This window comes from Canis lupus, chromosome 22 (assembly GCF_011100685.1).
Source record: "Canis lupus familiaris isolate Mischka breed German Shepherd chromosome 22, alternate assembly UU_Cfam_GSD_1.0, whole genome shotgun sequence".
NCBI classification, from domain to species: Eukaryota; Metazoa; Chordata; class Mammalia; order Carnivora; family Canidae; genus Canis; species Canis lupus.
The window spans coordinates 1,793,928-1,809,489 of NC_049243.1; the positions used below are offsets into that span (position 1 = coordinate 1,793,928).

Below are 15,562 nucleotides of genomic sequence, written 5' to 3' on the forward strand. Positions count from 1 at the left end.
TTTTTGGCTTTTATTTCTTTTCCTAAGCTATTCTTAAATAAAAGTAGAAAACCATGAGCATTATGGTTAACATATAGTATGTTATAAACCTTTGGTAGTTTAACAACCTTATATTTTTATACAGTTGATTACCACTAAATCATTAAGATTCAGGTGAAACAAATGAAGCCACTCGTACACATTTGATTACACCACATCTCTTTGTGGTGTAATCTATTTTAAATATTTTAAAAACCATTGGCCCAATAGTTGTTACTTAACAAATATTTCAATTTGTTTAAAAAGTTAATTGTAAATTTTGTTCTGTTAGAATTGCAATGTCTTACAATATTTGGAAATATCAGTATAATTTGTTCACTCGGGCATGGCAAAAGATTAAACGTAAGAATAACGGTGATTTCTGTCATCATTAAAATATTTGATGATTTGAGGAGAAAGATAGTTAAAAATCTACCTCTGTCCTTTGAGTAGTTTTTTTTTTTTTTTTTTAACAGTGGGATTTTATGAGTTTTAGAAGTACGAACTATATTTCTGGTATATTCCTTATGGAGTCCCCTTTAACAGTCCTCCAGCACTTACCTACTACACACACACACACACACACACACACAATACTTTGAAAACGAATGCCCTAAAGAGAAATGAAAGCAGAAACATATTAATCTGATTTGTTTGAAGAGGCTTCAGATGATAAAGCATATCACAGGTGTTTCTAATCAAGTTATTTCTATTTAAAAAACATTTTCAAGTTACGGTTTCTTTGAACACAGGCAACATTGGGGTCATTTTGAAGATTTTACTTCAGTGTTTAGGGATCAACTGTGGAACTGCAGGAGGCGGAAATCTGTTGAGTGTCTTCATGCTATAATACATGACATTTTTATTGCAGGTTTTGACCTTTAGGAGAGAGCCAATTCTGGAGAACAACCTAACTTCTTTGATTGAACATTCACATAATGCATTGGAACATGATAGGAGATTAAGGTATACTAATGAATTTTAAAAGTGTGCTATTTTATTTCTTTGCAATAGAATTGAACTAGACAGTAAAGCTAGAACTTTTAAGTGAGCTAAAATCAAAGATTTATTCACAGAAATCTGTGAAGTGGCCAAGGTGGACTTCTCTTTCTTATTAAAAACTCCAGATTTTTAAAATGTAATTGATATTCTCATCACGTTTTATTAGGTCCAATTCCAACTGAATTTATTCTAAAAATAAGTACATATTTAGTGATTTTTCTTAACATTATTACACTCTGTATAGAAGAATTACATGGTGATTTTTTTTTTCTTAATATTATTACACTTCTATATAGAAGAATTACATAGTGGACTTTTCATCTCAAAATGGAGGGTTTAAATCAAGTAGAATTTGGTGCTTGGCTGTTTGACAGATATAGTGATAGGTAGAGCCTACATTAGATAAGATTAATAAAACTATTTTAAGAGAATTTAAAGTATTCCAAATACCATCCTAACCAAGGGTGGCATTTTGGTTGAAACTGAAAAACCCACTTTCTTAAGCAGAAACTAGTGTCTTACTCATAGATACTCTGAGTAAAATGTTTAAACTGTTCATATCAAAAATTGCAAACTCTAAAAATGTAGAATGTTCCAGTGACCTATCTTTACCTCGAAAATACTTTATCAGAGGGCCACTTTCCCAGTATATTTATTTTCTTTGATTTTTTTTTACAGTTTCAGTTGAAAGTTTCAGATACTTACCTAGTAAAACTTTTGGCTGTTTTCTAAATAATGATCTGGTATAATGTAAATGAACTTATTGAGCAATATTGCTAAATATTGGTTAATTTTTGCATGCTGAAAATATTAGTTACATGATAAAGTAATAACCATAGTGTTGTTTTATAAAGTGTATGCTAAAGTGAGCTCTACTAAAATAAAGCATACTACAATTTTTTCTTTAAATTTATTTTCCTAAAAATATTTATTTTATATAGAGGATATGGTAGATAACAAAGATTTGTTTTCATAAGAAAAATGTAATTTAGTCTTAAGAGTGAAGTGTAATTATGGTCATAGAACTGCTTGTATCTTTAAACAATGTTCAGTTTTTTTTTCTTTTCCAGACAAATTCTCCAATGTATGCTTGAACATGGAAATACAGATCAAAATATTTAAAAGCTAATATTCGATATTTATTAATAGGTAGATAATCCAGGAATGTGAATCCATTAACAGTTAAAGTTAAATAAAATGTTAATATTTAATAGAAATCAGTTTAAGGGTGAAGTTCAGATATTGGTGTCATTCTGTAAAGTGTCACTATAATACTATTGGAGATAAATACAAGGTTATAGAATGTTTTCATACTTAGATTTGACAGTGTTATGAAAAAAACAGCTTAGTTTGAAGGGGATGAAAATGAATACAAGTTTTCCCCCTCTAATTTAACCAGTGATTTTTCAGACTAGATAATATTAAGACAGAAAGTGAAAAATAAGGTTTCTGAGTGTCTGGGGGTGGGGGGAGAACTAGATTCAATTTCTCACTTTTAATCCAGATATCTTTTACACATAGCCTACTGTTAAATGGAGGAAGAGAGATAGCTTTTGAGTTCATATTTTGAGTAAAGACATAAATCCACAGAGTTGTTTCTAATTTGGGGTGTTTATGATTTGTGATCTTTGTAATTGTCAAAACTTACTGTTTGGACACAAATTTTTAACATCCTAAAGTCCTCCCTCTATAGCTATATTCTGACTTAGAAACTTCCATATATTTAGCTATACTAAATAATTTAACATCTAAGAGACTAGATGCAAATATTAATAGTTTTCTTGTATTTGGGCAGCTCTTACAGGGTAAGAAACTTTAACCTAATTAGTAGTATGTGTTATTTTAGAAGACAGGTTAATAAAGGCCTTTACTACTGTGTGCAATTGGCTAGCCTTTACCCTTTAAAGGACATTTTCTAAGGATTTAGAGTGTTTTAAATTTGCAAACCTGATTATCTATATCTAACTAATCCTTGATAAGTAGTTTGTTATGTCAAGATTTGGAGGAAAGGATTTACTATGTTATTTTTTTTTCCACTGATAGACTTCTTGTTTGTTCAGTGTTTGTATTTTTGGTTAAATGCACTTTGCAGGTTAAATAACATTCATTTTCAGGAAAAATTCTTAATTGTTCCTAAAATGCAGTTATACTGTCAGTGTTTCTGTTTTGTTGAAATAGTTATTCTTAAGGGGGAAAGAATATTTTGGATAAACTAAAATAGAAGTAATTTAACATGTCCTCATGTGAAGGGACTTGAAATTATTCATTATTTGTCATTGATGTATAATTTTAGTTTATAAGAACAACATATCTTAAGCAACTTTTCAGCTGCAAACAGCTTCCTTTATTGAGATTTTTGTCATGTTGCTGAGGATTCATTAAAGAATAGGCAATTAACTTAAAATTTTTTTTAGATGTTTGTTTAAAACAATTTTGCGTGTATTTTGTGTTGTTTCTTGGCCAACAAATAAAATATATACTTAACCTATTTTTTTCTTTTCAGAATTATATTTTATAAGCACTTTCAAAATGTTTATTCAATTAATGAGAAGATTTAAATTTTTCATAAAATATTTTGAAATAGAATTTCAGTTCTTAGCACCTACAAACCTATACTTTTGCTATTTCATTAACATATACGATTTCACTTAGTTTTACTTTCCTGTTTCATGACTAGAGTCATTTGGAAGAGAAACTTTTATAGCATGTTTCAAAATGTAGTTCCTGAGGCTGATCAAATCCACTGGTTAATAGTTTGTTACTGTTTTGTGTAAATGTCTTCATTTTTAAAAATCCTTTTTTGATATTTGCTGTCAGTTTTTTTTTTTCATTGTATAGCTTTCATAATGTATTTAGGAATTTTGTTATCCTGTGATTCTCAGAATTATTTCTTTTATTTTTAGTAGCATTATTTGGTTTTGGACTGCTGCTAAGCAGAACAATTGTTTTTGCAATTTTGAGAAAAATAAAAGATTGGATTTTTTTTCTCCTTTTTTTCCAAAATATTTTGATCTGATTTTCGATATTACTGTATTTTATACTTTTATTTTAATCCCAAATCTAGCCTCCTTGACTAAATAATATTTAGACTTGTCAGCCAGTTCTAGCATTTTAAAAAATAGTTTATAGATGTCCTAAATTTTCTTTTTATCAGAATCAAAAATTGCTTACGGTATTAAAAGTTAAGGATTGCATTTGAAATTGAAGTTATAGGTCCGTATATAGCATCACATTTAAATTAAAAGGTAATTTGACAGAATAAACAATTCTATTTGTTACTCATCATTGATAGTATGTACTTACTAAGTTTTTAGCTTTGTAGTACACATTTAAAGTAGATAAATTACACGTGGGAACTTTTTTCTAATAGTTGGAGTTTTTGTTTAAAAAATTTTATGAGCAAAAATCTTATTTCTTTGTTAATAGAGTCTGATGTCAAACATATGGTGATGATTAGATATGTGGAACTTGGGAGCCTGGAACCTTTTATAAGCAAAATATAATTTCATTTCTTGATTAAAGTTTAGGTACTTGTTTTCCAGGAGAATGGATAGGAAAGATAATATGAATTAATGAATTCATGCCAAACTTGGTTAAAACTCTTCTGAGAGAATTTGGGTAATTGAGTTAAATCTAAACTAGGAGCTGAAGATCATTACATGTGTCATTAATTTTTTTCCTTGGATACATTATAGGTTCCCTTTCTAATCAAAACACTAATTTTGTCTTAAATCTCTTCTTCCCACCCTTTTTAAAGAAAAAATTTCTTAAGTAATTTTATCATAGTAGAGTGATGTAAGCTGACCTGCTAGGTAGATGGGATGTGGAACCATTTTTGTCTTCTGTGTCAATTGCATATGCTTTTCTTAGCTTGCTGCTTCAGCAGCAACAACAATGAATAAACAAGTATCACCACAGCCCTTGTTCTTGTCCCTTACAGCTGGGGGAGCAGGGGCTGGGAGATTGCTGCTGCTTGTCAGCTGTTGTACAGAATAGCATCAATATGCAATAATGGTGGCCAAAGGAGCCTGCACCCACCAGCTTTCACAGACCAGGTAGGAAGGGCCCAACTGTCATTAAAATCCGTATTTAGTATAATGAATACATTCTTTGACAGAAAGGTACTTTCTTCCGAAAGCTGCATGAAAAAAACAGTAGTTGCTTATAGTTCTTAGAGCTATATTATTTTTCTATTATTTACTCTACAGTTTTAGTTCATTTAATTTTTAATCTGTTAATTCCATCTGTTTGAATGGAAAACCATTTTCTAGAAGCATATATGGTTTCATGCTTTTTACTTTTAAGCTGGTAGAAGGAAAAAATATTATTAGTTACTGATAACACAAGTTAGGTATTGTATTAAGGAAAGAAAAGTTGACTATGGCCACACTGCAGTGTTCCTTTCACTTTGGGACCATATTCTGAGCCCCGTCTAAACAAGACCAAAATGTTATTGATTTCACTATAACTAAAAAGAATGCCCCATACTGCTTAGTGTTGTATTAACTAAAGAAAATCAGGCTGCACTTGGAAATTTACTCTTTACTTTTTCTAGTAAAATAATGTTTTATATCTGGAAGTTCGGATTCTTTTAAATCTTTGGGAAATAGGGCTTTATAATATCAAATGATACAGAAGGATGTTTTTTATCTTTGCAATTTGAATTTTCACACATCTGCATAACCTAGGTATCTGTGCATTTTTTTTCTTTTGTATCTAAATAAGATTCTAATAGGTTGTAGTTACAGGGAAGTGAATATTAGATTGCTACTAAAGTTCTGATTTCAAAAAAAAAAAGTTCTGATTTCATTTGTAGCCATCTAGATAGAAAACTACAAATGACATTTCATTTTAGTATATAAGTCTAATGTCCCAATTTAAAGTCTGACATTTGCAGTAACATTTTTTAAAAAAGGTATTCATAGTTTTTCCTTGGTCACCTTCATTTAAATCACAGTCACTCCCAGTCTTAATGTTGTCCCTTACAATTGTGGTGAACTCCGAATATGAATACTATCAAAACAAACTTTGTTTTAGTGTGCTTAGGTATCTGAAATCATAATCTGAAATAATGAGCCCAAAACCTGGTCTAACATGAAGTCAGACATATTCAACCATAAATTGAAATTACTTTTTTTTTTTTGCTAAGATATTTTCTTTAGTATGTTGATGTAATTAACAGATAACATTTTAATTAGTTACCTGCTTTTAAGCAAAAAGTGAGTTGCAAAATCCTTCATACTTAAAACACCTTGTTTTACTATGAATTACTACATAAAATGTCTATGGACCACCTGTACCAGAATAACTTTGAATAAAGCATTTTACCAGATCTGCTGAATCAGATCCTTTGGAGCTAGGATTCAGGAATTTGTATTTTTTACAAGTTCCAAGTGAATTTTTTTAGAAGCACCACATGAGAGGAGCACTGCCCAAAATGAAATGGGGGAGGATTCTTCACACTAATAAACCATTTATATTTTCTGCTCCCTCTTCCTCACTGTCCTTTGGTCATTGTGGATCTAAGCTCAGTAACTAATTCTGAATCTTATCATTTCTACCACAGTAGTTCTAAATTAAGTCTTGGTATTTATTTAATCATATAAGGAAAATCTGTATTATGAGAGCTTTATTTTTGTGCAAGTACCTTTGGGCAAATTTTAGTGTCTTTTGTTTGTATTATTTAGTTATAACTATGTTATTAGATCTACACTTGATAAAAACGGAAGGATTTAATCACTTACGGATTTTTAAAATTTTCCTCTAGTTAGTGGCTATTTTTCTTAAATATACTTCCAAATACTGGAGAAAATAAAGAACTTTTCATGTGCTGCTTATGGGAGCATCTGACAATATCTTAGTAAAGTTAAGATACATAGTCTTGAACCTAACAATTCCATTCCTAGATGTTTTAGATAAACTAAGACATGTATGGAAAAATCTTGTTTACTTTTATTTTTAATGGGGAAAATCAAAAGCACTATAAATATTAAACAACAGGAAAATGGCAAATGTGGCATAGTCATATGATGAACTGTTTGTTATATTGCTATTAAAATAAGAGCTCTTTGATCATGAATGTCTTCAAACAAAAAGTTGCAAAACGTTATATACTATATAATAACATTTTTATGGAGTATGTATATGATATACATTTAAATAGATCTTGAAAGCAATGATATATAGTTTTAAGTACTTGAATTTACAATAGTAGTAGTGAAAAAACATGCAAAGGAAATACATACCAAATTCAAGGTTGTGATTTTATGTTAGGAGGGAGGAGAATGGGATCAGGATATGGTACAAAAAGGACTTAACACTATTGTCTTTTTTCTTAAAGATACGTAAGGAGCACCTGGGCGTTTCAGTCAGTGGTTTAGCATCTGCCTTCAGCTCGGGTCATGGTCCCAGGATCCTGGGATTGAGCCCTCCCCTTCCCCCCAGTCTGGCTCTACTCAGCGGGGAGTCAGCTACTCCCTCTGCCACTCCCTGCTTGTTCTGTCTCTCTCTCTCTCTCTCTCTCAAATAACTGAACTCTTTAAAAACCTACATAGAACAAAATAAGCATGCCAGGATATTCGAATTCAGTCAGAAGCTTGGGGTAGGATGCGGGGATTCATGTTGGTATTGTCTTGATTTTTCTGTGGATCTGAAATTTTTTTTCAAGTATACTTAAAAATGTACTGTCTTTATTTTGATGAAGATATTCTGCAATAAGATGTATACTTAGAATGCTCCATTAAAAGCATGAATGAGTTTATTCTACTTGTTCTATATCTTATAGTAAGTACTTAACCACTAGTTAGTATGAGAACCACAATTTACAGTCATGGCCCACAAAAAGTAAACATTGTAACCAGTTTAAATTAGGATATTTTTAAATTTTTTCATTTTTAAAGATAAACTAATGTTTCCTTTCTTTGCATACTGGCTGTTAATACTTCCTAATCTTGTAAATAAAGGACAACCTTAGAAATAGTTTTTCTTATCACTGCTCTTGCATATACTCTTGAATTCACACAATTTCATAATGGTATTTTCTTTTATTATGGCTATAGATCATAACATTATTTTCAGACATTTCTTTAAGCATTTGAAGTCCAGCTTAAGCTCTGCGTTTATATTGTATTACAGTAGAATTCTTGGAATTGGGCAATATGTGGATTTTTATTAGATTTTGCATTTGTACATGTGCATATATGTGTGCTTAAAAGAAAGACTGGTCAGTTTTGAGGTATTATCTTGAATTTATCTTAAAATATCTGCAATTATATGATGTGTTCTAAGTTAGACATTGAAGTATGAGTTTTAGTTGCACTTACATATTTGGTTCTTAAACTTTGAGAAAGTAATAGTAATAGAAAAGTGAATTTAAAAAATTATAACACTGTGGACTGAAATATATAAATTCTGCTGGGTATTTATAATCTGTGATTGTGCTGTATACGGATCAGAAAATCATGATTATCAATGTCAGTTGAAAATTTTCTAACCTACATAATGTGATCAAATTGTTAAAGTCTTTGCTCTTATATTTTTCTAGGTTTAATGATAGAATGAAGACCATAATAGAACAGTTCCCCTACGTAGCCCAGCAATTCTTATGTTGTAAGTATTAACTCTCAGTTAATATTTAATATTAACCTTGGCAATTGCTATAAAAATTTAGTATTTGGTTACAGGTTTTGCTTTATTTCTAAATTTTTTTCCTACTATCCTAGATTGACAACCTTTTTTTTTTTTTTTTTTTTTTTTTTTAAGAAAAAGCCCATGTCAGGGATGGGGGGAGAGAATCTTAAGCAGGCTCCACACTCAGCCTAATCCAAGACTCGATCTCATGACCTTGGGATCATGATCTGAGCCAAAATCAAGAGTCCAGCACTTAACCAACTGAACCACCCGGGTGCCCCTAGACTGACAACTTTCTAACCTCCCTTTACCCCTACACTTTTAAGTTTGGTATATGTTTTAATCCAGTTTAGAGCAAGAATCATGTCATTGCTTTGGGTAAATTTCGATTTTGGAAAATATTTTGCAGCCAGGCCATATCATCTCTAAATCTGAGAATCACAATTTTAAACACTTTTCTTTCAGAAGAATTTATAAAGAATTATCTTTTTTATTACCATTGTTAGGTTTATTAACAGTTATTTTATGATTTTATAAATTGGAGGTATTCTCTCTACTTGAAAAATAGTTTCTTCATTTATTTATTTTTACATCACTAGATTACACTGCAGACTTTTTTGTGAGATACTTAAAATTTAGCTTTTAAACTTCAGAAGGTAGGACAAACAGGAAGGCAATCACTTTTCCTTCCTTTGATATATACACATGTACACCTCTTTCTTAGAATAAGAAACCTTTTTACCCTAAATTATTTAACTTTTGAGAAGCTCATAAATTCTTTCCTTTTTAAGATTTTTCTAATTTATTTATTAGAGAGAGAGGGAGGCACCTGGGTGGCTAAGGGGTTGAGCATCTGCCTTGGGCTCAGGTCGTGACCCCAGGGTCCTGGGATCGAATCCCACATCGGGCTACCTGCAGGGAGCCTGCTTCTCCCTCTGCCTATGTCTCTGCCTCTTTCTGTGTCTCTTGTGAATAAATAAAAATCTAGAAAAAAAAGAGAGTAAGCATGAGCAGGGAGAGGAGCAGAGGGAGAGGCCAACTCCCCGCTGAGCGAGGAGCCAGATGAGGGGCTCTGAGATCATGACCTGAAACCAAAGGCAGATGCTTAACCAACTGAGCCACCCAGATGTCCTGAGAAACTTAAAAACTCTAAGGGAAAAATTCTTAACAGGTTAGCTGAAATTAATGTCATACCTCTAGAAAAACTCAAATCAAGGTCGTGGTAACTATACAAGATAACTAATTTTTCCTAATATCAGTTACCAAAAAGATTCATTTCCATCTATTCCTTGACCTTAATTTTATATCTCTAAATAAAAGAAACTCAGATGCATCTGTTTTCTGTCCTTGATGTGAGGGATGGCCGTGTTTCAGTGAAAACTAGTGTATTAGATTTTTCTCTTAACTAATACCACTGCATTAGTGACTGGTAGATAATGTATATGTGTTGAGAACTGACCTTATGGTAATAGATTAGTCATTGAACTCAGTAAGTAGTTTTTAGGGTAGAAATCAAATAATATTGAAAACTTTTATTAATGAGCCAGTTGGAAGAGTAGTAGCCAAATACCACAGGTCACTTCTTTGTCTAATTTTTTCCTTTTTATATTTTTGTCTCTGGAAAACTAGAATGGAAATATTTACAAATCCCCAAAGAATCTTATATAGCCCAGGCGTAATTTCTTAATTGGTCCCTTGGAAGCCAGCTCGGTTTTACTTCAGTTTAACTCTTAGAAAAAGAAATCTTTTTGATTGGTATTGTACTTCTACTGTAGACTGGAGGACAGTTGACTTTTCAGAAAGAAATAGGTATCATTTAACTTCTTACAGATTTATAAGCATAGAAAATGTCACATTTCTAACCTTATTTCCTCTCCCTTAGAAATTTCTAATCAAACAGCCTTTCTTGAATATTGTCCAGCATCTTTTAAACAAAGGTCATTTGCTATATTTTATAACTGGAATGTTTTCTGTTGTCTGTTCTAGGTAGTATGTCTGCAGTTCTCTTTAATCCTAGCTATTAAAATGATGCTTTGCTGATTTAACAATACCCAGAAAAATGGGTAAATACTGACAGGAGTCAGTGATTCTGTATGATTATGTGGGTATATCCCTTCTTCTGTCATTCTCTTAGGTTTATTTAATGCCATATTTTTTAAGCTGTTCCCCACATGTGGAATGTGGATATTCCAGAAGTTGTAGAATATTGGTGTTTCATATATTTGATGCTGTCAGAATTAAATAATGGCAGTGTTTTTATATATTGAGTTCATTTTTATATTTTTGTTGCCTAACATTCAGAAATAATATTTCTTTCCATTTTTTCTCACTTTTTCCTTTTTGAGCTGTGTTTAGTTTTTTTTACATTGCAATTTGCGGAATATACACTTAAATTATATATTTCTGTTATATATATTTTAAAGTTAAGATAACTAGATATATCATTTGATACTAAATGAAATAACATCTTTAGGTACACTGTCAGCAGTTTAGATCATTGCTTCTTTTGTAATCTACAACAAAAATTTTGAGACACTGACTTTCCAAATAAGAAACAAGATAAAGCAGAAAATTCCCCATTCAGTACTGTCATAGTTAGTACTATAAACAGAAATCATGGAAACAAGTTACCTTGTAATTCAGAAAACTTACTATTTGCTTATTATCAAGAACCAGTCTAATAAAAAGAAATGACAAAAATTGTTTCTCACATTAGACTGATTATCTAGATAAGTTTTTAGAAATGTTATCAAGTGAGCAGTAGAATAGCAATGGCATGTAATCATACCATATTAGAAAATATTGTCAGTTCTTATATTATAAATAATGTAGGGGTACCTCTGTAGCTTAGTCGATTAAGTGTCTGCCTTCAGCTCAGGTCATGACCCCAGGATCATGATCCCAGACTCCCTGGATCAAGCACCACCACCCCACTTCGCCCTGCCTTTCAGGTTCCCTGCTCAATGGGGAGTCTGCTTCTCCTTTCCCTCTCGCCCCTCCCCCCTTTCTATCTCAAATAAATAAATAAAATCTTACAAAGTAACGTAAATGTGGGGCTGATGAAAAGCACTACAGATAAAGTAAGAATGTTGTAATCAGTAGGGCAATTGGTAAATGGCAAATGACATAACATCTGTTGTGTTTTCAATGAAAAATGTAATGCTTTTGGTATGAGTCACTAAATATAGCTGAAAATTCGGTTTTTAACATATTCGTGATTGAAATTTACTTGTGTAAATTGCTGTCTGTGTGGCACCCATGAGGAAATTTTAATTATCTTGAATAATTTTATAATGTGAATGCTTCTGGGAGAAATATTTGTGCCAAAAGAGATAAAAAGAACAAATTGCTCTTTTGGCAATTGGATTAGTAGTAAATGATGTTTACAATCAAAAGAAAAATTTATAAGGGTGCCTAGTTACTGTCAGCGTTTGGTGGTAAAGAAGGCTTGCAAACTTTACTAATATGATCAACCGATGTTAATTTTGTTATATCTATCAAACCTAAGCTCTTAAAGGGGTATGTTTTGTGGTTTATGAACTTAGAGAAAATTTACAATATGCCACAGCCATTTTCAGTCATTGTTCAAATAACTGCTCTTTTTGAGAGTTAGTGTAAAATCAGATGCCAGTTGTTCCTGTCCTTAAACTCTTATATGTGTTTGACATATATGTATTTGACAGAATGATTTAAATGATTAAATCTGATCTTCTATCTATGCAAGGCTGTGTTTCTGCTCTCAACCAAATTGTAGCCATAAAATTTGAATTTTAGTGCTAAAATTATAGAAAGGAGTTGGATTCATTATTTTCCCACCTTGAGTAACATCTCAGTTCAAGATGGATGATTCAAAGAATAATAATAGGGAATTTCTTTCTTTCTTTTTTTGGGGGGGGAATTTCTTATTTATGAAGTTACCTTTGATGTTTTCTTAGGAAAATGAAAACAAGGCAAAATTTAATAGCACAGACCTTGCTTGAATAGAAAATAAACATACAAATACAATAAATTCGGCTATGCTAAGAATTTCAAGGTCTAAGCATAAATACAATAGGTAACTTCCGTAGACTGTTCAATGCAGTCTGCCCTTTGCCTCTACCTTTTTGCCTGAAATTTGAATTTTCAAAGTGATTTCCATGTAAAATAGGAATAAATTGAATGCAGAATTGAAATAGATATTTTAGGGCAGCCCCAGTGGCGCAGCGGTTTAGCGCCGCCTGTAGCCCGGGGCATGATCTGGAGACCCTGGATCGAGTCCCACGTCGGGCTCTCTGCATGGAGCCTGCTTCTCCCTTTGCCTGTGTCTCTGCCTCTCTCTCTCTCTCTCTCTCTACATCTCTATGAATTAAAAAAAAAAATTTTTTTTTTAAAAGAAATATTTTAAGTTGTCCGCAATGACACCTCACTTTTTGTCTAGACTATTAGTTTCATGTTCCCTGTTATATCCGGTAAATAAATTTCTTAAAATTTTTTTCAGTTTCATTTTATTTAAATTGTCTCAAGTTATTTCTTTATGCCCCTCATATTTAATATCCTACTGTCAGAACTTAAATGCAGTTTGTCCTCCAAATCCTTAAAAAGACAGCTTAGTAATAAAATATACTGAAAATTTCTAAAGTCAATTCTTTTAAAGATTATTTGAGAGAGAGAGAGAACACGCAGAGGGGAAGAGAGACGGAGAGCCTATCAAGCAGACTCCTGCTGAGCGCAGAGCCCCACATGGGCTCTGTCTCACAACCCCGAGATCAGGACCTGAGCCAAAACCAAGAGTCAGCTGCTTAACCAACTAAGCCACCTACAAGCCAGTTTTTTAATTAGCCTGTATTCATTTTATTTTAATCCTCAGAGTATTAGAATAAGAACCATTAATAGATAATGATATAGATTATGTTAGTTATAATAATTGATAAAAAATAAAATTCTCATAAGAGAGCAATATAATAATTGATAAAAAATAAAAATTCTCATAATTTATTATTCTCATAATAAATTCTCTGTTCAGTATATAATTTCATCCTATGGCTCTAGATAGGTTTTCTAAAAATAGTTTTTTTTATCTTCTCTGTAGGGTAAATATACCTAAGTCCACTGGTTCTCAGTATGAATGAGATCATAGTATGAGATGAGTAGTGTCAGTAGTATCCTGGATATTCCACTTTGGATCCGCTACATTTTGTTAATATTGCTTTAAAAATATTGCATATAGAACTGAGTATACTCTGTGGTTTGAGTACATATAGTCTGTCTTCTATGAATAAGAGGTCTGTTAATACATCTTGCCTGATTCCACTAACTTTCTCATTGTCAGCACTGTTGGTTCATGTTGAGTCACAATCCACTGAAACCCTAAGTTTATCCAAAGTATGTTTCGAAACCTACCGTAAGTTTAGATTCAGCAGTCATTTGTTAAATTACCTAGTCACTACTAGATGTGCTTATAAAAGTTTAAATTTGTAGAGTCTTAACAGAGCTATAAACTGGGCATTAATAACCCATTTTTACAAAAAAAAAAAAAACCTCAAGGCTCCGTGTACTAAAATAACTTACCCAAGATTCATAAAGGATAGAGCCAGGATTCTGTATTGGTTCTTCCAGATTCAAATTCACTGTTCTCTATCATTGTTGCCTCAGTGAATTACTTCTGCTGTTTATTATATTGATAAAATTGAAAATGCAAAAAATTTGACTAGTAAATCCTTTTGCACTCATGATGATTTTAGAGCTTTAGGAGACATGCCTAGAATGTTTTAATGTTTTTATTAACTGCAATAATGCCTTATGTTAACTAGATGAACTGAAATTACAGCAGCACAAGATAGAAAGTAAATATGCCTCAACAAAAATGTTAATGGAATCAAAATTAGAGTTACAAATTACTTACAAGGAAATGAGGGGGAAACCATTAACTTATCTAAAATTTGTATCTTTTTTTACTGTATTTTAAAATTTTTATTAAATTTAATAAAAATTTAATGTGAAATGAAAACTTAAGGTATTTAAAGATTTCTGTTTACTCAGATTCACATTCAAGTTGACTTCTTAAGCCAAACATGTATTGTCTCACCTTTCAAAATGACTATTTTTTCTTAGAAGATCACTTAAATGAAAAGTTGATATATATTAAAAGCTTAATAATTAAGAGCCCACAGGCCAGGATATAAATCACTACACTTGGAATTAAGATTTTGATAAAGATGAAGGACAAGAGCTGAATGGTTGTTTTCTAATCTTTGTTTGGTTCTTCAATCTAGCCAGTAGTCCTCTTTCCATATCTAGTTAGGGAAAGTGGATTTTCTTTTAGCCAGCAAACTTGAAAGCACAATTTAAGGGATGGAGGTACTCTAATGTTTGTAGTGGACTAAAATTAAAATATAAGAGTAGAGAAATGGCGTGAGCCATACCAGGAAATATTGGTACATAGTTAATCCAGTTTGAATGGTTGATAGGTATGAAATAACTAAGCCAGTTATGTGCTAAGCACTGTACTCCATACTGAGAATAATTTTCTCTATTCCAAAGTTTCTTAAATATGGGCAATTCAGTATCAGCCAGAAAGGTTGAGGTAAGAATACACTGGAGAAGATAGACTTAAGTTGTCCTCTAAAGTAGGGATAAATGGAAAGGGGATTAGTGAGTATTTTAGCCTCCAGCAGTAGCTTCAGTGGAGATTCAAAGATCAGGCAGTAATATATAACTTGGGAGAGGGAAGAACTGGAAAATGATTTATTAAAAGTATAAGTAATATTTATTCTACTTGCTACGTACCTGGTGGCCACAGCACATGCCTATCAGTTTTTGTCCACTCATAAATACTTCCTATGCTTCTCTAACCTATAGGAATCCTTTTTTCTTAAATATATAATTAGTCATTTTTATAATAACAAAATGAATAATAACCCCTTACTGTTTCTCC

At 31.8% G+C, this 15,562-nt stretch overlaps 1 protein-coding gene across 42 annotated transcripts in view; it reads left to right on the forward strand.

The window, feature by feature from the left end:
- LOC102156997 overlaps positions 1-15,562 on the forward strand; it is a 126,772-nt gene that overhangs the window by 43,306 nt on the left and 67,904 nt on the right. For 30 of the 42 annotated variants that reach the window (XR_005376132.1, XR_005376161.1, XR_005376155.1 and 27 more), the window contains 3 exons: positions 890-984; positions 4,961-5,075; positions 8,564-8,628. Coding sequence is in view for 5 of the 42 variants with exons in the window: in XM_038569431.1 (XP_038425359.1) it covers positions 5,032-5,075; positions 8,564-8,628 (109 nt within the window). In the remaining 37 variants the exon portion in view is untranslated. Of the gene's footprint in view, positions 1-889; positions 985-4,960; positions 5,076-8,563; positions 8,629-13,717; positions 14,540-15,562 lie in introns of those variants that run through there. The other 12 variants (XR_005376148.1, XR_005376163.1, XR_005376158.1 and 9 more) reach the window with 3 other exon arrangements.